The 23,526-nt window shown below is 52.8% G+C and overlaps 1 protein-coding gene across 1 annotated transcript in view; it reads left to right on the top strand.

The window, feature by feature from the left end:
- Positions 1 to 23,526, top strand: part of IPO11 (importin 11) — a 178,806-nt gene that overhangs the window by 142,642 nt on the left and 12,638 nt on the right. Inside the window, exons 28-29 of the mRNA XM_038765718.1 lie at positions 15,921 to 16,016; positions 19,230 to 19,320. Coding sequence (XP_038621646.1) covers positions 15,921 to 16,016; positions 19,230 to 19,320 — 187 coding nt within the window. The remainder of the gene's footprint in view (positions 1 to 15,920; positions 16,017 to 19,229; positions 19,321 to 23,526) is intronic.

The raw sequence follows: 23,526 nt of genomic DNA, 5'->3' as shown, positions 1-23,526 counted from the left end.
TAGGGACCGTCTCCATATGTTGCCAATTTGGACTTCCCAAGCACTTAGTACAGTGCTCTGCACACAGTAAGCGCTCAATAAATACGATTGAATGAATGACTAACTTCCTTTTCTTGGGTGATGGTGTGACACTTCAGGTGTTTGTTTGCTTTGTTTTGTTTTTTAATAGCATTTGTTAAGCGCTTACTGTGTGCTGTTCTAAGTGCTGGGGTAGATACAAGGTAATGAGGTTGGACACGGCCCATGTCCCACGTGGGGCTCAGGGTCTTAATCCCTGTTTTACAAATCAGGTAACTGAGGCACAGATAAATTAAGTGTCTTGCCCAAGGTCACACAACAGACAAGTTTGGGATTGGGAGCGTGTGGTGTGTGATGGTTGTGTGTGTGTGTCTGTCTTACCTATTTCCTTGCTTGCTTGCATTTTAGCTTCCACATGCCACTGCTACTGCCAGAGGTAAGGTTGGGGGGAATACAACTTGGACCCAGTACAATGCCTTTCATCAGCAGCTGTTGAACATTCAACCAGCATTTTCTTAATAAAAGTGATGGTATTTGTTTACTGGGTGTTTACTATGTGCCCATTATTGTACTAAACACTGGGGTAGATGCAAGATAATCAGGTCAGACGCAGTCCCTGACACTCATTGGGTGCACAGTCTGTGGAGGAGGAAGAACAGGGATTGAATCCCCATTTGACAGGTGAGGAGACTGAGTCCCAAAAAAGTGACGTGCTTCCTATGGGTTACACAGCAGGCAAGTGGCAGAGTCAGGATTAGAACCCAGGTCCTCCGATTCCCCGGCCCAAGCTCTTTACAATAGACAATACTGCCTTAGGGTGTGAGCCCCAGATGGGACAGGCACTGTGTCCGACCTGATTATATTGTATTTTCCCCAGCCTTGAGCGCAGTGCTTGGCTTGTAGTGTGCACTTCGCAAATAATACGTTGTTATAATTATTTTAGCTCTGCATCTTTTCCAGAATGCTTAGGGATGAGTTGTCGAGCCTGTGCAGAGAAGCCCCCGCCCAACACAGGGCTTCCGCCTCAGTGTAGGGTTATGGGAGGGGTCGACTGAATGTTTCCCGGACTTGATTGTTCCAATAGTAATAATAATAATAATAATAATAATGATGGTATTTGTTAAGCGCTTACTACGTGCGAAGCCGATAGGGGTTGTATAGAACGGAAATGGAAAGTTTTTGGAAGATATGGCTGGGAAAATCATGAAACCGATTATGATAAGGAAAATGACACCATTTATTTTTGTGATCTTTGTCTAGAGACTGAGTATGTTCAGGCTTCTCTGTCTCTGGGAAGGCTTTGTTCGGGTGCCCTAGCTGTTCCCGATCGAAACGGATTTCAGTATTGCTCGGGAAGAGACGTGTTCCTTGCTAGAAGAGACCGAACTCCACTTCTCCCACAGTGGCTGCTTTGGAAACGATACAAATGGATTTTTTTCCCTTTTCTTTGCGGCTTTCGGTGCTTGCGGTTAAATAATTTAACAGATGAGTAATCGGGCCAATATCCACCACAGACGACAGACATTTATTTTCCCCTGTTTTGTTCAGGGATGCTTGCAAAACAGCCTCTCTCCTCGGGAGCTCGGTTGTAGCCACGCGGAAGCGTGGATTTCCAAATGCCCCGGGAGAGCGGGTGACGTGGTGGGAGGGGATGGACGGGATGGACCGCGGGGGTTGTGTGGATTTTGCTCAGGGGGAGCAAGAAGGATGGCGGCCAGCGGGAGACCCGGGAGGTTGGCGACAGGGGAACCGGTTGGTGGGGGCCCAGCCGGGGGAGCTGGGGCTGGGCCCGGGAGACCGGGCAGGAAGATCAGACCCAGCAAAAGAGGGGCAGGGGCGGACCAGGAGAGGGGTAGGGGAAGGACGAGCAGCAGCAAAGATGTGTAAGGCGGGGCAGGGCCCAGAAGTGGGTTCCCCGCCCGCTGTGGTGCGGCGATCTTGCGGCTACCTGTGAATGCCGGTCTCAGCTCCGCAACATTGCCAAGATCTGCCCTTTCCTCTCCATCCATACCGCTACCCTGCTCATTCAAGCTCTCATCCTGTATATATGTATATATGGTTGTACATATTTATTACTCTATCTATTTATTTATTTATTTATTTATTTATTTATTTATTTATTTTACTTGTACATTTCTATCCTATTTATTTTATTTTGTTGGTATGTTTGGTTCTGTTCTCTGTCTCCCCCTTTTAGACTGTGAGCCCACTGTTGGGTAGGGACTGTCTCTATGTGTTGCCAATTTGTACTTCCCAAGCGCTTAGTACAGTGCTCTGCACATAGTAAGCGCTCAATAAATACAATTGATTGATTGATTGATCATCCTATCCTGTATGGACTACTGCATCAGCCTTCTCTCTGATCTCCTATCCTCGTGTCTCTCTCCACTTCAATCCATACTTCATGCTGCTGCCCGGATTATCTTTGTGCAGAAACGCTCTGGGCATGTTACTCCCCTCCTCAAAAATCTCCAGTGGCTACCTATCAATCTGCGCATCAGGCAGAAACTCCTCACCCTGGGCTTCAAGGCTGTCCATCCCCTCGCCCCCCTCCTCCCTCACCTCCCTTCTGTCCTTCTCCGGCCCAGCCCGCACCCTCCGCCGCTAATCTCCTCCCCGTACCTCGTTCTCGCCTGTCCCGCCATCGACCCCCGGCCCACGTCCTCCCCCGGGCCTGGAATGCCCTCCCTCTGCCCATCCGCCAAGCTAGCTCTCTTCCTCCCTTCAAGGCCCTACTGAGAGTTCACCTCCTCCAGGAGGCCATCCCAGACTGAGCCCCTTCCTTCCTCTCCCCCTCGTCCCCCTCTCCATCCCCCCATCTTACCTCCTTCCCTTCCCCACAGCACCTGTATATATGTATATAGGTTTGTACATATTTATTACTCTATTTATTTATTTATTTATTTATTTTACTTGTACATATCTATTCTATTTATTTTATTTTGTTAGTATGTTTGCCTTTGTTCTCTGTCTCCCCCTTTTAGACTGTGAGCCACTGTTGGGTAGGGACTGTCTCTATATGTTGCCAATTTGTACTTCCCAAGCGCTTAGTACAGTGCTCTGCACATAGTAAGCGCTCAATAAATACGATTGATGATGATGAATCCCTGGCTTCCCCTTACACCTCGCCGGCCAGCGCTCATCCAAGAAAAGCTTACAGCTCCCCTCCCATCGCTCCGGCCACCTGCACTTTTGATCAGGCGGGATACCTTGACTTTCAGGTATCAGAAGCAGAATCAGAATTAGAATCAGAAGCTGCCAGAAGCAGCTTGGCTCAGTGGAAAGAGCGCGGGCTTTGGAGTCGGAGGGCATGGGTTCAAATCCCAGCTCCGCCAGTTGTCAGCTGTGTGACTTTGGGCAAGTCACTTCATTTATTCATTCATTCATTCAATCGTATTTATTGAGCGCTTACTGTGTGCAGAGCACTGTACTAAGCATTTGAGAAGTACAAATCGGCAACATATAGAGATGGTCCCTACCCAACAGGGGCTCACAGTCTAGAAGGGGGAGGAAGACGACAAAACAAGTAAACAGGGGTCAATACCATCAGAATAAGTAGGATTATAGCTATATACACATCTTCTCTGGGCCTCAGTTCCCTCATCTGTAAAATGGGGATTGAGACTGTGAGCCCCCCGTGGGACAACCTGATAACCTTGTATCTCCCCCAGCGCTTAGAACAGTACTAGGCACCTAGTAAGCTCTTAACAAATTGAATTGAATAAATGAATGAATGAACAAATGCCGTTAATATTATTATTAATGAATATGATTGAATGAGAGAGGGCTGGTCACACTGCCTGGTGCCCACTGCCCGAAGGGTTCTAGGCGGGGCCTTGTGACCTCCACTGGAAGGAAGACAAGTTGTTGCTCACTTGGGGACAAACAGTGGGTGAGCTGAGAAGGCTGGCAGTGCCCAGGCCGTCTCCCCTCCACCCTCACCCGGCCCCTGTCTGGCCACTGGGGCCTTCCCGCGCAGAACAGTGCTTTGCACACAGTAAGCGCTTAATAAATGCTATCATCATCATCATGACCCACTCTGCCAGTTCCCTCGTTGTGAGGGATTGTGGCTAGTGAGCACATAGCCCAGCGTTGGGGTCCGTAGGTTCCGGGGTCTTTGTGAACATCGCTTGACCAGGGTTTCCTGCTTAGGGTAGAAGGTTGTAGAACTGATGCCTAGCTCTGCGACGGGGGTTGACTCTCACCCTGTCACCAGAGCGGCTCATAATGGTTGCTTTTGAGACTCCTCTTTTATGAAAAGAGAATGATCCATAGTTCAGCGTGGGATATTGTCCTTTCCAAGTGCTTAGTACAGTGCTCTGCACACAGTAAGTGATTAATAAATACGATTGAATGAATGCATGAAAGAAAGAAAGCATCTCAATTTGGTTTGGAGCAAATGTAAAACACACCTAAATGTCATCCATTAAGCCCTCTGGAATGATTTCTGCAATCTCTTGAAAAAGTTGTTGAGATTTCCTTTCCAACAAGAATTCTAGAACGCAAATAAATTCCCTTCCTGCCCCTCAGTTTCCTGTATCCATGGTAACTTCTTTTCCCCCCGCGACCTCTTCCCCCCCCCCCGCCCCCAGCCAGGGACAAAATGGGAAGAGCAGCGTTTCCTGAGCAAACCACGCGGACAGTGTGACAAGCCGCGAGTGTTGCGGGCCCACGGCTGGAGTTTAGGACCGGCCGTCTCCCTCCCCTGCCCCTGCGTTGAGCCCGTGAGCAGGCCGGGTGAGCTGGGGGAGGTGACACCCCTCAGATGCCAGGAGGGACGTTTTCTCGTTTTCTCCAAAGACGCACTGTGGACTTCCAGCTTTAACTGAGCTGGTGGTGCCAGCCGGAGTTCCACGGCACAGCTAGCCCTCGGGACGAACCGGGATATTTTACGGATGAGCATCGATGGCCTCCCCCTGGACCTCCATACCTTCGTTCCTTCCTTCCATAACCATCGAGGCCCAGTTTTGAGTCGCTTACAAGGTGAGATTGGTCACCCTTGGTGGTCATTGAAGGATTTATCTCAGTCTTGTTCTCCGTCACGGTCCCTTCGCTCTGAGCTGTGTGCAGCCGGTGACTCTCACCGGTGAAGGACTCTCGCCGGCCGCTGGGAACCAAGCATCAGCAAGCAGAGTTCTCAAGGAGTTCAGTTGGTATCCCCGGGTGTCGCGTCGGAGGAGGGTACAAATCGGATCCGGCCAGCTGCTCAGCCCAGACCCACGGAGGGCCTGTGCTTAGAGGATGTTTGGGCAGGCGAACTAACCACCGCGCTTTTCTCCCTGCCCCAAATAGCCATGACAGAGAGGAGCCTGACGGGCGGCCCTGGGGCCCTATGCGGTCTGCCACCTTTCCTGCCCCACCTGCAGATTAGTTGTTTACTCTTAATCGCGCATTGGCCGGGATCGTTCAGCTCCCTATCAGCGTGCCCACACTACATGGGGAGAAGCCCCCGCTGCCGGGACCCCAGCCCTTCTGGCACCCCCAAGACCGTCCCCCGCGAGGCATACCACATCCACCTGATGGGACCCGCCCTGTGCCGCCGGAGCCCAGACTGGCGGGGAGGACTTATGGTCTGGGCAGCGCTGGACCTGGGTAGCACCGGGGTGATGGGTGGCCACCCGGACAACCCAAGACACCTAAATCTAGATGTCAACTTTCTACGGCGCTCGGAGCCGGGAGCATCTGAGGGGCGCTCGGAGCTGCGGACGTGGGCCCGGGACTCTGAGCGGATAGCGTTGGTTCCCCAGAGGTTATCCAGCGGCCTCATTTCACTCCAGCACCCGGTGCTTCAGGGAAATCTCCTCACCATCCTCGGGGCTGGAGCCTGCTGGGGGCTGGCTCACCTCTACTCCATCGGTCTGGCAAGCGACAGGACTTCCAGGGTGTCTAGCACAGCGGGCCGCCACCTGCGGAGCCCCCGGGGCCCATCGCTGCCTGTCAGTGCTTTACCCCGGGTGGCACCCAACACCCTCTTGGCGCAGAAGTGCCCATGTCACCTCTCCCGCGCCCGTCTCCGGGCTATGTTCCCTTTGGCCTTCAGCGGGCTGGGCCAGCCAGGATGCCTCGGATCGGTGGGCACCAAGGTCCGGATAGGGCATAGGTGCCACCAGCGATCGGTGCTGAGCCGCGTGTGCGTGGAGAGCCTGGACTCAGGCCCCTTCCTCCGGTTGCACCTCCTGATGAGCCTGCAGCAGGGCAGCAATGGGATCATCAGCACTGTCGGCAGGGAAGGGGTGTCCCTGCGGGTCCTTGACCTGGCCCACAACGGGCTCACCGTACTACACGCCGGTGTGCTTGGCCCCGTGTCTCTACTGGCTCTGTGCCAGGCGGGGGTCAGCCCGGGGCTCGGCAACTGTGGGCTGCCCTGGCTGCGGCGGGGGCTGCCGGCCACGGCCGTCCCCACCAGCAGCTGCTGCTGGGGCTCCCCTGCGGGGCGAGCGAAGCAGACCCGCTTTGCAAACTTTGCCCTGTCCCGGTCCCGGGAGTACCAACACCGTCATAGTCGTCCCCGTGCCGCTCCCCTAATGCGGGTGCGGGATACAGAAACCCTCCCCGTGAGGTCCTGGAACAGTGCCACCTCCAGCCGCCGGGCTCTCCAGGCCAGGATCTTCCCGTCCCCTTCCGGGGCACTCCGACCAGACATATACCTGCTGGGTAGTCATCCTTGGCCCTCCCCATCCTCCCCGCTACCGACACGGTCCCGCCGTGGTGACCTGGCCAAACAGGAGGGCAGGGCCCTGCCGGGGGGTGCCCCCTGCGAGTCCAACTGTACACCCACGCCCTCCTCCGCCCCACACCAAACGCCCCCGCTCTGCCCCCAGGAGATGGACCGGTTGAGCCAGGCCTTTGACATCTTGCTTGTGTTCTTCGTTGCGGCCTGCCTGGCCATCTTCGGCCTGCTCTATAGGATTGTTCGGTTCACGCGGGCGGCGCGGGACTCCGAAAGGCTGGCAGAAAGCAGGCTGGAGTACTACAGCGTGTACCAGGCAGCCGGACCCCGTGGGCCGGGGCCGGGTCAGAGCGACTCCCCGCACTCCGAGCGGAGTCCGCTCCCCGAGCCGCCCGGCAGCCTGACGCAGGTCATCCTTTGTGAGCATTCGGTGTTGTGACCGCGGCTGCCTCCGGGCCTGCGGCCTTCAACACAGGTGCCCGAGGATGGATTTTAAAGCGGCCCGCACGCTCTGCCCGGGCGGGGGTGATGCGGGAGAAAGTATCTGCGCCAAAGTCCACAAGCCCAACCTGGATGCGTGTCGGCTAGCAGACCCTCAGGGTAGTGTGGACCTCCGACCCCGGTTTGGGAACTTGTGAGTTTTCCGGCCATCCATACCTTGCTCCCGGGCGCAGGTCCTGGGTGGTGGGAAAAGGGCGGGGAACCATCCCCTACTGTGCGACTGTTTGGCGAGGTGGGTCGCTGCTTAGCCTCCACCCCTGTGAGCACATCCCACCCCCATCTACAAACAACCCTCCCCAGGGGCTTCTCCTCCTGCATCACAGTGTCCTTGTGGGGCTGGAGGCTCCTGCAGGGCAGCAATGTGTCTTGACCCACACGACCACTCTGCCGATGAGCGCGTCTCTGTGTGTCTGTGAATCCTCACGCGTGTGTGCGTGGCAGCATCCTTGGGCTCATTACGTCATGCCGTCACCTTTCTTTCACCATCTCATGCTTCCCCTCCGCCCCCATGAAGACAACCAGCCGACTGAGGTTCCTGTCCGTGTGCGTGCCCGAAGTGTAGACTCTCGGAGAAACTTTGTGAACCCACTTAGAAATTGGTGGACAAGGGCGGTGTGTGGCTGTTGGCGGCACCGGGAAAACAAACTATGTGTGGGGCTTGGGGGCCTTGTGTTTTAGCTGAAAGGTTAGACTGGAGCAGGACATCAGCCCTCCATCAGAGTGGAAGCCCCTGGTGGGCAGGGAATGTGTCTCTCTCTCTTTTTTTAATGATATTAAGTGCTTAACTATTTGCCAGACCCTGTACTAAGCACTGAAGTCTCTTGCTTCAGAGGTATTCCTGAGCGTTCACTACAGTGAGTCTCGCCCATTACTGCTAAAAGGGGGCCAAAAAAACCCATCGGAGTTCTCTGAAACTCGGGGATAGTTACAACCTAATCCTGTATTGCCTGACAGTGTGTTAGTGTGTCCAGGCACATTTGTTTTGGAGTGAAAAATGCCAGCTGAACTTCTTTGTAGTGCCTAGAAATGTCATTGTCCGACAGTAAACCGTAAACTCTGACCCCGTGAGTCACAGTTCTTGTTAAGGTGTCAGCCTGTTTTTATTTCACATCAGGGTTGTGTGTATACATGTGTGTGTGTGTGTATGTCTGTGTGTGCTCATGACAGTCAGCTCTAGGCTCTCTCTGCCGAGGCTCAGTTCTCTTGCCACCAGCCTAACGGAAAGGAGTCGCCACGTTGAAAAACAGAGGGTCGATGGTGGCCCTTCAAAGCCATTTTCTTTTCTAATGTATCACGGGGGAGACGGCCTACCCCCTCCTCCAAAACTGAGACGCCGCTTTGTCATGCTCCCAAAACACGTGCCCTGTTTGTATGTCTAGACTGTGAGCCCGTTGTTGGGTAGGGACCGTCTCTATATGTTGCCAATTTGTATTCATTCATTCAATCATATTTATTTCTAGACTGTGAGCCCGTTGTTGGGTAGGGAACGTCTCTATATGTTGCCGATTTGTATTCATTCATTCAGTCGTATTTATTGAGCGCTTACTGTGTGCAGAGCACTGTACTAAGCGCTTGGGAAGTACAAGTTGGCAACATATAGAGACGGTCCCTACCCAACAGTGGGCTCACAGTCTAAAAGGGGGGAGACAGAGAACAAAACAAAACATATTAACAAAATAAAATAAGTAGAAAAAATATGTACAATTTTGAGATTTGTACTTCCCAAGAGCTTAGTACAGTGCTCTGCACACAGTCAGCGCTCAATAAATACGATTCAGTCAATGAATGAATTTCTGAGGGGGTGGGATTTATCCATTTTGTGGCAAGGTTGCTATTGGAGCAGCTGCTCGCGTGTTGGACAGTGCGAGCCAGGGTCCCGCCCAAGCCCCGCCGGTTCCAGAACCAGGGCTGCCAGCCATCCATGAAATCCCCCAATCAATCAATCAATCAATCAATCGTATTTATTGAGCACTTACTGTGTGCAGAGCACTGTACTAAGCGCTTGGGAAGTCCAAGTTGGCAACATATAGAGACAGTCCCTACCCAACAGTGGGCTCACAGTCTAAAAGGGGGAGACAGACAACAAAACCAAACATACTAACAAAATAAAATAAATAGAATAGATATGTACAAGTAAAATAGAGTAATAAATATGTACAAACATATATACATATATACAGGTGTCCATCCAGCCCGTGAATATGTGCGGTTGTTGCCCTGCAGCGTCCAGCTGCTTTCCTGTGTGAAAGCCGCCACCCCCACTCCCCAGAGACCCCTGCTCTCTGTCACTCTTGCTCCAACTGTAAAAGTGTGTGCCATGTCAGTGCCTTTTGATTTCCCACTTCTGGAAAAAAGCGGTCTTAGCCCCAGGCAGCAGCCTCATGGGTCCTCTCACCTCATCCCCCCTCATCAAGCGCTTAGTACAGTGCTCCGCACATAGTAAGCGCTCAATAAATACGATTGATGATGATCCCCCCGCCGAGTCCCAAATTGGCTGACAGGCCCAGCCCAGCCCAGCTGAAATCCAGCCCCCCGGGAGCCAGGAAATGTGTTGGGTTCACCATTACCGGGCAGCTCCTTTTGGTTCCCATTCCCTGTGTTCCCCATTTTCCCAGTTCTCATGCCGGGGTGGGGGTCGTCCCTTCAGCCCGTCCAGCCATGCCAGCGTCTCGCACAGTCGGGTGGGGACGGCCACCGTCCTGCGCTCCATTCCTCCGGCCAGGGATGAGGTAGCTGGGATTAAGTCCCCAAGGCCGAATGGTGATCCCTCCAATCTGTCTAATTATGGGCTTCTCGTAATAATAATAATAATAATGATGGTATTTGTTAAGTGCTTACCGTGTGGGAAGCACCGTTCTAAGCACTGGGGGGATACAAGGTGATCAAGTTGTCCCACGTGGGGCTCACAGTCTTAATCCCCAGATGAGGTAACTGAGGCACAGAGAAGTTAAGTGGCTTACCCAAGGTCACGCAGCTGACAAGTGGCAGAGCCGGGCTTCTCGTAATTATAATAATAATAATAATGACGGTGTTTTTTAAGTGCTTACTGTGTGCGAAGCACCATTCTAAGCAGTGGGGGGATACAAGGTGATCAGGTTGTCCCACGTGGGGCTCACAGTCTTAATCCCCAGATGAGGTAACTGAGGCACAGAGAAGTTAAGTGGCTTACCCAAGGTCACGCAGCTGACAAGTGGCAGAGCCGGGCTTCTCGTAATAATAATAATAATAATGACGTTATTTGTTAAGTGCTTACTGTGTGCGAAGCACCGTTCTTAAGCAGTGGGGGGATACAAGGTGATCAGGTTGTCCCATGTGGGGCTCACAGTCTTAATCCCCAGATGAGGTAACTGAGGCACAGAGAAGTTAAGTGGCTTACCCAAGGTCACACAGCTGACAAGTGGCAGAGCCGGGCTTCTCGTAATAATAATAATAATAATGACAGTATTTGTTAAGTGCTTACTATGTGCGAAGCACCGTTCTTAAGCACTGGGGGGATACAAGGTGATCAGGTTGTCCCACGTGGGGCTCACAGTCTTAATCCCCAGATGAGGTAACGGAGGCACAGAGAAGTTAAGTGGCTTACCCAAGGTCACACAGCTGACAAGTGGCAGAGCCGGGATTCGAACCCAGGACCTCCAACTCCCAAGCCCGTGCCCTTTCCACTGAGCCACGCTGCTTTTCATCTATTTCTATCCACCTCTCCATTAGACCATCGGCTCTCTGAGGGCAGGCGTTACGTCTTTTACTGCACATTCTGTTCCGCAAGCAGCAGTGACACAGCAGGCGCCTAATGCAGAGCTCTGTGGACAGGAATACGATACTGAATACTGCCTTTTGAATGCCTGTGGAGTCCTCGTGAATTATCATCATCATCATCAATCATATTTATTGAGCGCTTACTGTGTGCAGAGTACTGTACTAAGCACTTGGGAAGTACAAGTTGGCAACATATAGAGACAGTCCCTACCCAACAGTGGGCTCACAGTCTAAAAGGGGGGGATTACCATTAATTACCATTTAACTACCAAGAAGCTTTCTGATTTTTCACAAGTCGTCATTGTGGTATGCAGCTTTGGTTTTTTTTTCTATTTTTCCATAAACGATTATACTTATTTGTACTTATGAAGCATTTTGTGTTTAGCATCCATCTTCTGCACCCTTGGTCTTCCTTGTCCTCTACAAGCTCTTTCACGGCAGCAGCCTCCTTCCATACCTCAGGTGTCTAGAGCCTGAGGGACCCTCTGCTCCTCAGTGCGGTTCCCCGGTTCCAGATGGAGAAATGCTGTGCACACAAGGTAGTCCTTCCGTTTGAAAAGGCAGAATCGTGTCAGCGTTGGCCTTGAGCGTTCTGGGAAAGGAAGTGGACTTTGGTTTAAACTTTGCTCTGAAGAGCCAGGGAAGGATGAGGCTAGTGGTTGCTCAGTTTTCCTGGCTGGCCCCTTTCCAACCCAGCCAGAGCCCCGGGAGGTGACAAACAGCCCCTTGCCGGCCACCGGCAAACTAAGGAACTGTTGGGAAGCGGGAGGGGCCTGTCCATCCCATCTTCCCCACACACTCACCCCCCCCCAGCAAACCGAGGAACAGTGGGATAAGGGGAGCAGCTCCAATCTCTTCTGGCCAAGATAATGCTGCCGCTTGAGGATTTTTCCAGTGGCAAATCACTGAGGAACAGCCCCAAGAACTTGAACTTTAGCTTGAAATACCGTGCAGAGCCACGCCCCTTCATTCCTTCCTTCCCTTCCTTCCTTTCCTTCTCCTCCGTCCCCCCATCAGTACTCCCGGCAGCATCTGCTCCTCAGCCTCAGAGGGGAAACCGAGGCAGTGAACTCTCCGCCTTCCTGCCCAATCCCCGTGGGTCCTGATCCTCTACCTCCTGAGCCCCAGCCCCTGACCCCGCTTCCTCAGCCGGGCGGCCCAAGTTGTTGGTATCTGATTCAGAGTAGTCTAGACAATGGGGAGCCGGGCGCCCCTATCTCCCGCCTCCGAGGTTCGAGCTGACTGCAGCGGTCGTGACCGGTTTGGGAGGAAGGGGCTGTGGCTGAAGGGCCGCATTGAAATACAAACACCTGGGATTCCTTCAGGGTCAGAACTGACGCCCCCCCCCCCCCCCCACAACCATCCCCATGGTCCAGGTCAGAAACTCCTCACCCTCGGCTTCCAGCCTGTCCATCACCTCTCCCCCTCCTACCTCACCTCCCTTCTCTCCTTCTCCAGCCCAGCCCGCACCCTCCGCTCCTCTGCCGCTAATCTCCTCACCGTGCCTCGCTCTCGCCTGTCCTGCCATCGACCCCCGGCCCACGTCATCCCCCTGGCCTGGAATGCCCTCCCTCTGCCCATCCGCCAAGCTAGCTCTCTTCCTCCCTTCAAGGCCCTACTGAGAGCTCACCTCCTCCAGGAGGCCTTCCCACACTGAGCCCCCTCCTTCCTCTCCCCATCATTTCCCTCTCCACCCCCCCATCTTACCTCCTTCCCTTCCCCACAGCACCTGTATATATGTTTGTACATATTTATTTATTTATTTTACTTGTACATAACTATTCTATTTATTTTATTTTGTTAATATGTTCGGTTTTGTTCTCTCTCTCCCCCTTCTAGACTGTGAGCCCACTGTCGGGGAGGGACTGTCTCTATATGTTGCCAACTTGTATTTCCCAAGTGCTTAGTATAGTGCTCTGCACACAGTAAGCGCTCAATAAATATGATTGATTGATTGATTGATTGACCCCGTCCACGTCTGTGGCACAAGTTGACCTCCACCTGTCCACCTGTGGTCCCCGTCCCAGCTGTACAAGGTGGGCTTCCAACATGGTGGCAGTGGGGTTGGCCACGCCTGATTCCATCCCGGCTTCTGGAACTTCTCTGCCGCTGGCCCGCATGGATATCCGAGGTGCCTGGTACTGGGCTGAGGATGTGGGTTGCCTGCCCTGTCCGCCCTGCCCTGCTCAGCTGGACAGAGTCCGGTGGACTCTGCTTAGCTAGCCTTCTGACCTGCTCTCCCCTTCTCCCTCCTCGCCCGGCCCCGGTAACACCCGTCGGTAATGTTTATTGAGCTCCTGGAGGTAGAGCACTGGACTGAGCCCTTGGGAGAGAATGGTAATAATAATAATAATGACATTTATTAAGCACTTACTATGTGCAAAGCACTGTTCTAAGCGCCGGGGAAGTTACAAGGCCTCTCTCATTCAATCATATTTATTAATAGTAATATTAATGGCATTTGTTCATTCATTCATTTATTCAGTTCAATTTGTTAAGAGCTTACTAGGTGCCTAGTACTGTTCTAAGCGCAGGGGGAGATACAAGGTTATCAGGTTGTCCCACGGGGGGCTCACAGTCCTAATCCCCATTTTCCAGATGAGGGAACTGAGGCACAGAGAAGTGAAGTGACTTGCCCAAAGTCACCCAGCTGACTAGTGGCGGAGCCGGGATTGGAACCCCTGACCTCTGACTCCAAAGCCCGGGCTCTTTCCACTGAGCCACGCTGCTTCCCCTAAACTAAAACTAAAACTACTGGTAGTTTTAGTAGACCCAGTCCCTGCCCTCAAGAAGCTTGCAGGCCAGTAGTGGGGACAGACAGTAATTGTATACCACTAATGGGAGCAGGAGGAAGGACGTGGGCAGGTCAGGTAAGGGGCATGAGTACCCGTTAGGATGAGATGGACGCCTAACTGAATTGTACTGATTGATTATGCATGTGCAGGGAAGGGCTGAGCACAGAGGTATACACGCACACACAAACACACACAAGTCCTAAGGGTGACTGGATTGGCAAGGTTTGGGGGTTGGCAATTAATCAGGAAAGACTTCCTGGAAGAGGATGAGGAGAGCCGGTGGAATTGAAGGGGAAGGGAGTTCTGGGCAGGGGGATTGGTGTGAACAAGAAGTCAAATATGGGACAGCCATGAGCCCAGTACAGTTAGGTGAGCTTGGGAGGATTGTTTTTTTTAATGGTATTTGTTAAGCACTTACTATGTGCCACGCACTGTAATAAGCACTGGGGTAGATGCAAGCTTATCAGGTTGGACACAGGCCCTGTTCTACATGGGGCTCACGGTCTTAATCCCAATTTGCAGATGAGGTAACAGGGACAGAGAAGTTAAGTGACTTCCCCGAGGTCACACAGCAGACTAGTGGTGCCGAGTGCCAGTTGCAGCTTGGGGGGCAGGGTGGGTGAAGAGATGGACAGGGCTGGAGGAGAGATCTCAGTAGTCAGGAGGTAATAATAATAATAAAAATGATGGCATTTATTAAGCACTTACTATGTGCAAAGGACTGTTCTAAGCGCTGGGGAGGTTACAAGGTGATCAGGTTGTCCCACGTGGGGCTCACAGTCTTCATCCCCATTTTCCAGATGAGGTAACTGAGGCACAGAGAAGTGAAGTGACTTGCCCAAAGTCACACAGCTGACAACTGGTGGAGCCGGGATTTGAACCCATGACCTCTGACTCCAAAGCCCTCACTCTTTTCCACTGAGCCACGCTGCAGAGGGAAATGGGAAGCCAGTGGAGTCTGGGGGAGGAGGGAGTGGAGTGGAGAGAGATGGGCCCAGCAGCGTTGAGGAAGTGTGATCCGGACTGAAACCTGCGAGAGGCGGAGAGACCAGTAAAGAGGCCCACACGGGAGTCAGTCAGTTGTATTTATTGAGCACTCACTGTGTGCGGAGCACTGTATTAATCACTTGTAAAGTTCAGTATGACGGTATAACTGACAAATTGCCTGCCCACAGTGAGCTGACAGTCTGGAGGCGTATCGTCCCGTCTCAGCTCCCCACCTTGCCTTGCCCCATCACTGTTTCGGGGGTCCCGGGAGGAGCGGGCTGCTCTAGTGGCTCCGCTGGTCTCTTGGGGCGAGAGAGTGTGAGCCTTTCCACCTCCTGCCTCTCCTCCTTCCGTGTCGGAGGCCGGCGAGAAGGTACGGGCCTGCCATTGGGGTGGGAACTCATTTAGTGTACCCCATTTCCATTGGCTTCAACCAGTCAATTGAAACGATGGCATCGATTGAGCGCGTACTGTATGCGGAGCTCTGAATCGAGTGCATGGACAGTCCCATATGGTTGGCAGACGTGCTCCTTGTCCTAAGAGCTTACAGTCTAGTGGGGGCTTACCTCTGATCCCCCCCGCTTCCCACCAGTCCCGAGTCCCAGGCCCGCCGGCGGGAAGCGGCCGTGGTCCGCTGCTCAGCGGTCGTGCTCTGGGAAAGGTAAATCCTCTCTCACGTAAGACTCCAGACCGCACTTGTCATCATCATCATCATCAATCGTATTTATTGAGCGCTTACTGTGTGCAGAGCACTGTACTAAGCACTTGGGAAGTACAAATTGGCAACATATAGAGACAGTCCCTACCCAACAGTGGGCTCACAGTCTGAAAGGGGGAGACGAAACCAAACATACTAACAAAATAAAATAAATAGAATAGATATGTACAAGTTAAATAAATAAATAGAGTAATAAATACGTACAAACATATATACATATGTACAGGTGCTGTGGGGAAGGGAAGGAGGTAAGATGGGGGGATGGAGAGGGGGACGAGGGGGAGAGGAAAGAAGGGGCTCAGTCTGGGAAGGCCTCCTGGAGGAGGTGAGCTCTCAGTAGGGCCTTGAAGGGAGGAAGAGAGGAGGAGGATTGCAGAATTAAGTCTCGTTTTGGTTCTCCAGAGAAGAATGTTTTGAGCTCATGGCCTCTGTCGGTATTCTACATGACTGGATTTGGTTTTTTTGTGTGTTGCAGTGTCATCCAGGATAAATTCTGTGGCATCGTTAACATTTCCGTGGAGGGCCTGCATGACGTCATGACGGAAGATCCCGAAACAAGAACTTACAGAGAGTAAGTGGCCTCCCACCGTCCTCCGTCTCCCCCTCCCCCAATGTGGTACCCCCAGTGGATGCCCACTGGGCACCAGCGACGTACTCCTGGAGAAGCTACTTCTCTTCCAGCAGTCTGATGCCTGAGGCGGATGTCTGCCAAGTTTCTCTAGAGCCTCAGTCCCTAAACATAATAAGTCAGGCCACAGGAAACCCGCGGCTTTAGGAAAGAGGGGTTTGTCTATGTCGCTGGACAAAATAGTATTGGTATATTTGGTCACCAAAAAGATTTACTTCTAGATCTTTGCCATCCTGAATGCCATTACCGTAAAATAAGTGGGTTTTTTTTTCCTAACCCTGTTGGAAATCAGGGTTGTGTGAAGGCAGGCGTAAACAGAGGCTGATCCTGTGGCTGCCCCTTTTCCTTCTAGTTCACCAGACCGAGCGTTCCCTGACTGGAATGGGGTGTGAGGGGGTTGGAGGGAGTCAGTCAGTCAATTGTATTTATTGAGTGCCTGCTGTGTGCAGAGCACTGTACTATATGCTTGGGAGAGGACAATATAAAAATGAACTGACACATTCCCTGCCCACGAGCTTCCATCTAGAGAGGGAGGCTGTCTCCAGGACAAGGAGCCACGGGGCCTGCCCTCCCGGCAGCCTGCAGGTCCATGCTCACACTGAAGGAGAGCAGCTAGGAAGTGGGATCATTTGGCTCCTGGGTCTCCCCTTATTTGCCCAGAGAAGGGAGTGGTTGTAGCCCTGCTTGTACCCGGCTCTTGCCATTCCTCTCAGTCCCATTAGCCATCTCGACCCAGCCCCAGGGGGAACCTCTCACTTTTCACCCCGGGGCGGGGCACAATAGGTCCCCAGATCACACAGTCACGCAATAGGTCCCGAGGTCACACAATCTGGGCAGCACTGTGGAGTATGGATAGAAAATCAATCAATCAATCAATCATATTTATTGAGCGCTTACTATGTGCAGAGCACTGTACTAAGCTCTTGGGAAGTACAAATTGGCAACACATAGAGACAGTCCCTACCCAACAGTGGGCTCACAGTCTAAAAGGGGGAGACAGAGAACAGAACCAAACATACCAACAAAATAAAATAAATAGGATAGAAATGTACAAGTAAAATAAATAAATAAATAAATAGAGTAAAAAATATGTACAACCATATATACATATATGCAGGTGCTGTGGGGAAGGGAAGGAGGTAAGAAGGGGGGATGGAGAGGGGGACGAGGGGGAGAGGAAGGAAGGGGCTCAGTCTGGGAAGGCCTCCTGGAGGAGGTGAGCTCTCAGCAGGGCCTTGAAGGGAGGAAGAGAGCTACCTTGGCGGAGGGGCAGAGGGAGGGCATTCCGGGCCCGGGGGATGACGTGGGCCGGGGGTCGATGGCGGGACAGGCGAGAACGAGGTACAGTGAGGAGATTAGCGGTGGAGGAGTGGAGGGTGCGGGCTGGGCAGTAGAAGGAGAGAAGGGAGGTGAGGTAGGAGGGGGAAAAGAAAAGAAAAGAGGGTAGAAAAGAAAAGAGGGTAGAAAAGAAACCAGTCACCAGTCTCGTCCCCCTCTGGTTGGGGCTCAGGAGAGCCACCTCTCTAGACTGTAAGCTCCTTGTGGGCAGGAAACGTGTTCCAAGTTCAAATCTGTTCAATTGTCCTGGCCCAAGCACATAGTACAGTCTTTTGCACATAGTAAGTGCTCAAAAAATACCGTTAATTGAACGCTGAACACGTTGATAGGAACTGGGGGCAATGGACGAGACCCAGCAGCTACCCCATCATGGGTCCCGAGGAGGACCCATGGGTCTAGACTGTGAGCCCGCTGTTGGGTAGGGACCATCTCTTTATGTTGCCAACTTGTACTTCCCAAGCTCTTAGTCCAGTGCTCTGCACACAGTAAGCGCTCAATAAATACGGTTGAATGAATGAATGAAGCTGGACCTGGGTTCTCAGGCTGGGTTAATCGGACACCCAGTCAGCCTCAAGGAAAGAAAGGCCCAATGGACCAATACCTGGGGCCCTGGCCTTTGACCCCTTCGCACTTGGTAAGAGCTTCTCCCTCTGTTCCCAGACAGCTGAATGATGGTAATTGGAGCCATCAAAAGCATTAATCCTTCAAACAATCGTATTTATTCAGCACCTACTGTGTGCACAGCACTGTACTGAGCTTGGGAGAGTAGTAAAACAGTTGGGAGACACATCCCTTGCTTACAGTCTTGAGGAGAGGGAGACAGATATTAATATAAATAAATTACGGATATGTACCAAAGTGCTCTGAGGCCATGGGTAGGGTGAGTAAAGAGGGCAAGGCAGAAGAGAGTGGGAGAAGAAGAAATCTGTCCTCAAAAGAAACCAAAATGGTCAAGGTTGGGATTTCTGTTGTTAAATCATGCTGCCTGAAACAGAGCCAAGGTGTCTGACTCCAGGAACACCCCCGCCAAACAGGAAGTCAAAGCGAGCGTGTGAGTTCCAAGCGGCTGTTTTGGGCAGGTTGGAGCTACCGCAGTGTGCCGAGGACCGGCCCACTCAGCTACGGTGGTTACCGCCGCCTGCAGGGATGATCTCACTCTGTTGCATTTACACTAGAGAGCCGCTTTCAGCATCATTCATTCATTCTATCGCACTTATTGAGCGCTTACTGTGTGCAAAGCACTATACTAAGCGCTTGGGAGACTACAGTATAACAACACATTCCTGTCTGCAAAGAGCTCACGGTCAGACACTAATATCTGATAGATAAGTAAATAAATTACAGATATGTACATATGTGCCGTGGGGAAGGGAGGGAGGATGAATGAAGGAGCAAGTAAGGGAATGGGAGAAGAGAAGAGGGTTTGGTTGGGGAAGGCTTCTTGGAGGAGATGTGCCTTCAGTAAGGTTTTGAAGTGGGGGAGAGCAGTTATCTGTCTGATATGAGGAGGGAGCTTCGGGAGGTCAGTTATGGTGTCAGTTAGAGATGGGATGGAGGCCCTCAGGCTGACAATTTCCTGGCGGGAGGACACTTGGCTGTGTCAGGTGGTGGTCGGCCGCTGTGGGCTGGCCCTGCCGAGCCAGAGTCGGATCAGGAGGGTACAGCCATCCCTGTAGGCTGAGGCCAAGGGCGGGAGAGGTTAGGGTCCACTGGGCCCCCCTTGTTAGGGAGTGTGTCTGTGGCGGGGGGCGGCGGGTGGGCTTCCTCCAAGTCCTGGATGCCCCGCTCGCATCAACGACCACGTTCTGTCCTCCTCAGCTGCATGCTCATGTCCCCCTGCGAGGAGCCCAAAGCCAGTGAGGAGGAGGAGGAGGAGCCGCCCACGGAGCAGGATAAGCGCAAGAAGAGGGTGAGTGGCCGGCGGGTAGCTTCTCCCGGATCGTGGTCGGCCTGCGCCGGCAGGCTCGGGAGAGGGTAAAGTGGGGCTCGGGGTCGGGGGCTACCTGCGCCCTGCTGGTTTTTAACTGGTCTGAGGTGGGGCTGCGAAGGCCGAAAGCTGCGGGAGCAGGGGCTCACGGGGTAGCAGGGCCCCTGACCTCTCAGCCGCCCGTCAGTTGCGATGGGCCGTGGTGAGTTGAGTGGTCTCTCCAACTCTGAGAAGTTTCCAGAGCAGCCAGATGTGGCCGGGCGAGTGATGTGGGGGTCCAGGCGGGGTCTGAGGGCCTGGCAGCATCCACAGCAGCCAGGGAGAGGGCCCGGGGCCGCTCCCCGCACTTTTCTCCTAATGGCCATGTGGCAGAGGTCAAGCCCACTGGACCACCCCAGAGCCCGAAGCCGCACCGGGATCCCGGGAGCTTCCGGGTGCCGGTGCTCCTTAGCAGCCGACTCAGCTAGACTGTGGCTGGGGTCCTGCGAGCGATGTGGGGTGACGAGATGCCTCACTACAGGGGACTATCTGGGCGGGTGCCTTTCTGGTTTAAGATGGCAGTGGTGAGGATGGTATGTTTGACCTCCTGTGGCGTTTCTTCAATGGTCTCTGTGTTGAGGAAAAGGCAGTGGGCGTGCCTGGGCTGGATTTCCCCCACGTGCCGGCAGATCTCAGCAGGTAGGCTGTCCGGGCTGTCAGGACCCAGTGATTTTTCGGTTTCCTGGCTCTGGTTACCAGTTCATTCATTCATTCATTCTATCGTATTTATTGAGCACTTACTGTGTGCAGAGCACTGTACTAAGCGTTTGGGAAGTTGGCAACATATAGAGACGGTCCCTACCCAACAACGGTCCACAGTCTAGAAGGGGGAGACAGACAACAAAACAAAACCTGTGGACAGGTGTCAAGTCATCAGAATAAATGGAAGTAAAGCTAGATGCACATCATTAACAAAATAAATAGAATAGTAATAGAGTAGTAAATAGAGTATAAATAGAATAGTAAATAGAGTAATAAATCTGTACAAACATATATACAAGTGCTGTGGGGAGGGGAAGGAGGTAGGGTGGGGGGGGATGGGGAGGAGCTGTGTCTTGGCCCGTTGGAAGGTTCTGTATATTTTGAAGGGCCTCTAATTCACTAATGCTGAAGGTGGTCAGCACTTTGGTGAGCTGGTGGTCTGCATTGCCGTGGAGCTGTTTATCCTGCGATCCTTGAGTGCTTTACCAGATTGGGGGACCAATCAGTCAGTCAATTGTATTTTTTTTTATAGTATTTGTTAGGTGCTTACTTTTGTGCCAGGCACTATACTAAGTGCTGGGGTAGATGCAAGCTGATCAGGTGGGACACAGTCCCATGTGGGGCTCACAGTCTTATTCCCATTTTACAGATGAGGGAACTGAGGCCCAGAGAAGTTAAATGACTCACGGTCACACAGCAGATGTGTAATGGAGCTGGTATTAGAACCCAGGCCTTTCTAAATCCCGGGCCACGCTGCTTTTCTAGGCCATGCTGCTTCTCTATTGAGCACTTGCTGTGTGCAGAGCACCGTACTGAGAGCTTAGCAAAGCACAGTACAGTAGAATTGGTGGATGCGATCCCTGCCCACAAGGAGCTTAAGTCTACTGTGACCAAACCGTCCCAATGTCCCAGGCTTGCAACCCTGGCCACCCCGGTGATGGAGGTGGTGAGGTTGGAACTCCCATCACACGAATCCACGGAACCGACTCGTCGGCCATGGCCAAAGCGGGGGGAATTTGCCAATCAACCCGAACCCTCTCTGGCCATTAAGATGTTAAAAAAAAAAATGAACAAAATCTCATTTTATTTGGGAGGTTTAATCCTGAATTTTAAACATGATTCGGGGGACAGGAAGCTAGGGCAGGGAGCATTGTGTAATGGAAAGGACATAGGGCTAGGGATCAGAAGACCCAGGTTCTACCTCTAGGTCTAGGCCATTGGCCTGCTGTGTGACCTCAGGCAAGCTCCTTAACCTCCCTGGGCCTCGGTTTCGTATGTAAAGTGAGGATGCCAATACTCTCCCCCAGAGTTTGTGAGGACAAAAATGAGGTGATTGACGGAAAAGTGCTTTGGCAGAATGAAAACCCCGGCCAGATTCAAGCTGTTTTTAAGGCATCAGATCTAGCTCAGTCAGGTCAGAGTCCCCCAAATCCAGGCCCTGGTCTTAGACCAGGGAATCCAACTGCCACCCCATCTGTCTCTCTGATTGCACTGCATCTCCCCCATTGCACCCCGTAAACCCCCATCACATCCTTCCTGCCCCCCTGCTGTGCCCCTTCTGCCCCCAGCTCTCCTAAATTACTTCCCCGAGCCCAGCACCGCCCAGCACCAAAATATCCAACTCAACAGCCCTGCTACCGTTTATGTGGCTTGTGCAGACAGTATCACCCTTGTTTGGAAGTAAAATCACCATCTGTCCGGTCCAGTCCAATACGATCTGGTCGTCCGCCTTCTCCTGCTCCTCAGCCCCGGTGACTTCTCCCAGGATCCGGGCCCAACAGCTGCTTGAATTTTTGCCGCTGTGAGTAAGCAGGGCAGCAGCAGTGACCCCAGTGAAGAATCGTAAACCCTGGCCATTCTGCCCCAGCCTGATGTACAGCCCCCAGCTTCCTCAAGTGCTCCTCCATATTTCCTCAGCTTGGGGGCTCGACTGTCAGCAGCGCGAACCCGTCCAGCCGACGGCCCCCGAGCCTCCGGTGGGGGCCCCTGGCTTCCATTCGGCTCGACACCAAGCATTTGGTTCTCAGTGCGGCGGGTAGATCATGCAGAATAGCGGCAGCCTGCGCCCTGCCCATATCCACCCTCCCATCACATATCTCTGGTCTGTCTCACAGCATCCTCCCCGGAGAGGCTGACGGGCCTGAGAAGTATAAGGGCTGGGCCAAGGTCATGTGGTGGATTGGCGACAGAGCCAACACCAGGGGCTGTGGCTCTGTGTGGACTCAGCCATCCCGCCTGCTCAAGAACAGTGAGACTGGGAGACAGAGGCCGTTCCTCTCCCCGGCAACGCTGAGGAGGGGCACCGAGGTCGGGTTCTGCGGCCGACCTGCGCCCGGTCCTCTCTTGACCCGACAGTGTGGCTGCCTTGGTGGCTCCCATCGACCTGGGCTTTTCTCAGGCGTCCTGCCAAGGGTTGCCCGGTTTGGTGTGTGAAATTGGCCTCTGCTACATCCTGGCTGCTTCCGGGCCTCCGGGCCGGGGTCCGCTGCCACTTAGTCCGATGGGGGTTCCCCCAGGCATTCGCACAGCCCCGGGGAGCGGGGCCCGACGGCAACCCTTCTAGACTGTGAGCCCACTGTTGGGTAGGGACTGTCTCTATATGTTGCCAACTTGTACTTCCCAAGCGCTTAGTACAGTGCTCTGCACACAGTAAGTGCTCTATAAATATGATTGATTGATTGATCAAAAGGCGGGGATGGAGTGGACACAGTCCTTTCCTCTGCGGAGCACTACCGGCTCGGGGGCTCAAAGTCGCTTCCTTGCTCCCAGGGCCTTATTGAAGGCACATCTCCCAGATCTCTTCCTCCCTTCAAGGCCCTACTGAGAGCTCACCTCCTCCAGGAGGCCTTCCCAGACTGAGCCCCCTCCTTCCTCTCCCCCTAATCCCCCTCTCCATCCCCCCGTCTTACCTCCTTCCCTACCCCACAGCACCTGTATATATGTATATATTTTTGTACATATTTATTACTCTATTTATTTTACTTGTACGTATCTATTCTATTTATTTTATTTTGTTAATATGTTTGGTCTTGTTCTCTGTCTCCCCCTTCTAGACTGTGAGCCCACTACTGGGTAGGGACTGTCTCTATATGTTGCCAACTTGTACTTCCCAAGCGCTTAGTACAGTGCTCTGCACACAGTAAGCGCTCAATAAATACGATTGATTGATTGATTGATTGATCTCCTCCAAGAGGCCTTCCCAGGCTAGGCCCTACTTTTCCCCATCTCCCACTCCCTTCTGCGTCACCCTTGTTGGCTCCCTTTACTCTTCCCCCACCTCCCCAGCCCCACAACACTTAGATATATATCTGTGATTTTATTTATTTGTATTGATGTCTTTCACCCCACCAGACTGTGAGGTCCTCGGGGGCAGGGATTGTCACTGTTTATTGTTGTATTGTTCTTTCCCAAGAGCTTAGTACAGTGCTCTGCATACAGTAAGCACTT

Source organism: Tachyglossus aculeatus, chromosome 23 (genome assembly GCF_015852505.1).
Source record: "Tachyglossus aculeatus isolate mTacAcu1 chromosome 23, mTacAcu1.pri, whole genome shotgun sequence".
NCBI lineage: Eukaryota > Metazoa > Chordata > Mammalia > Monotremata > Tachyglossidae > Tachyglossus > Tachyglossus aculeatus.
The sequence above is the reverse complement of the archived record's forward strand: the minus strand, read 5'-3'. Positions and strand labels throughout refer to the sequence as shown.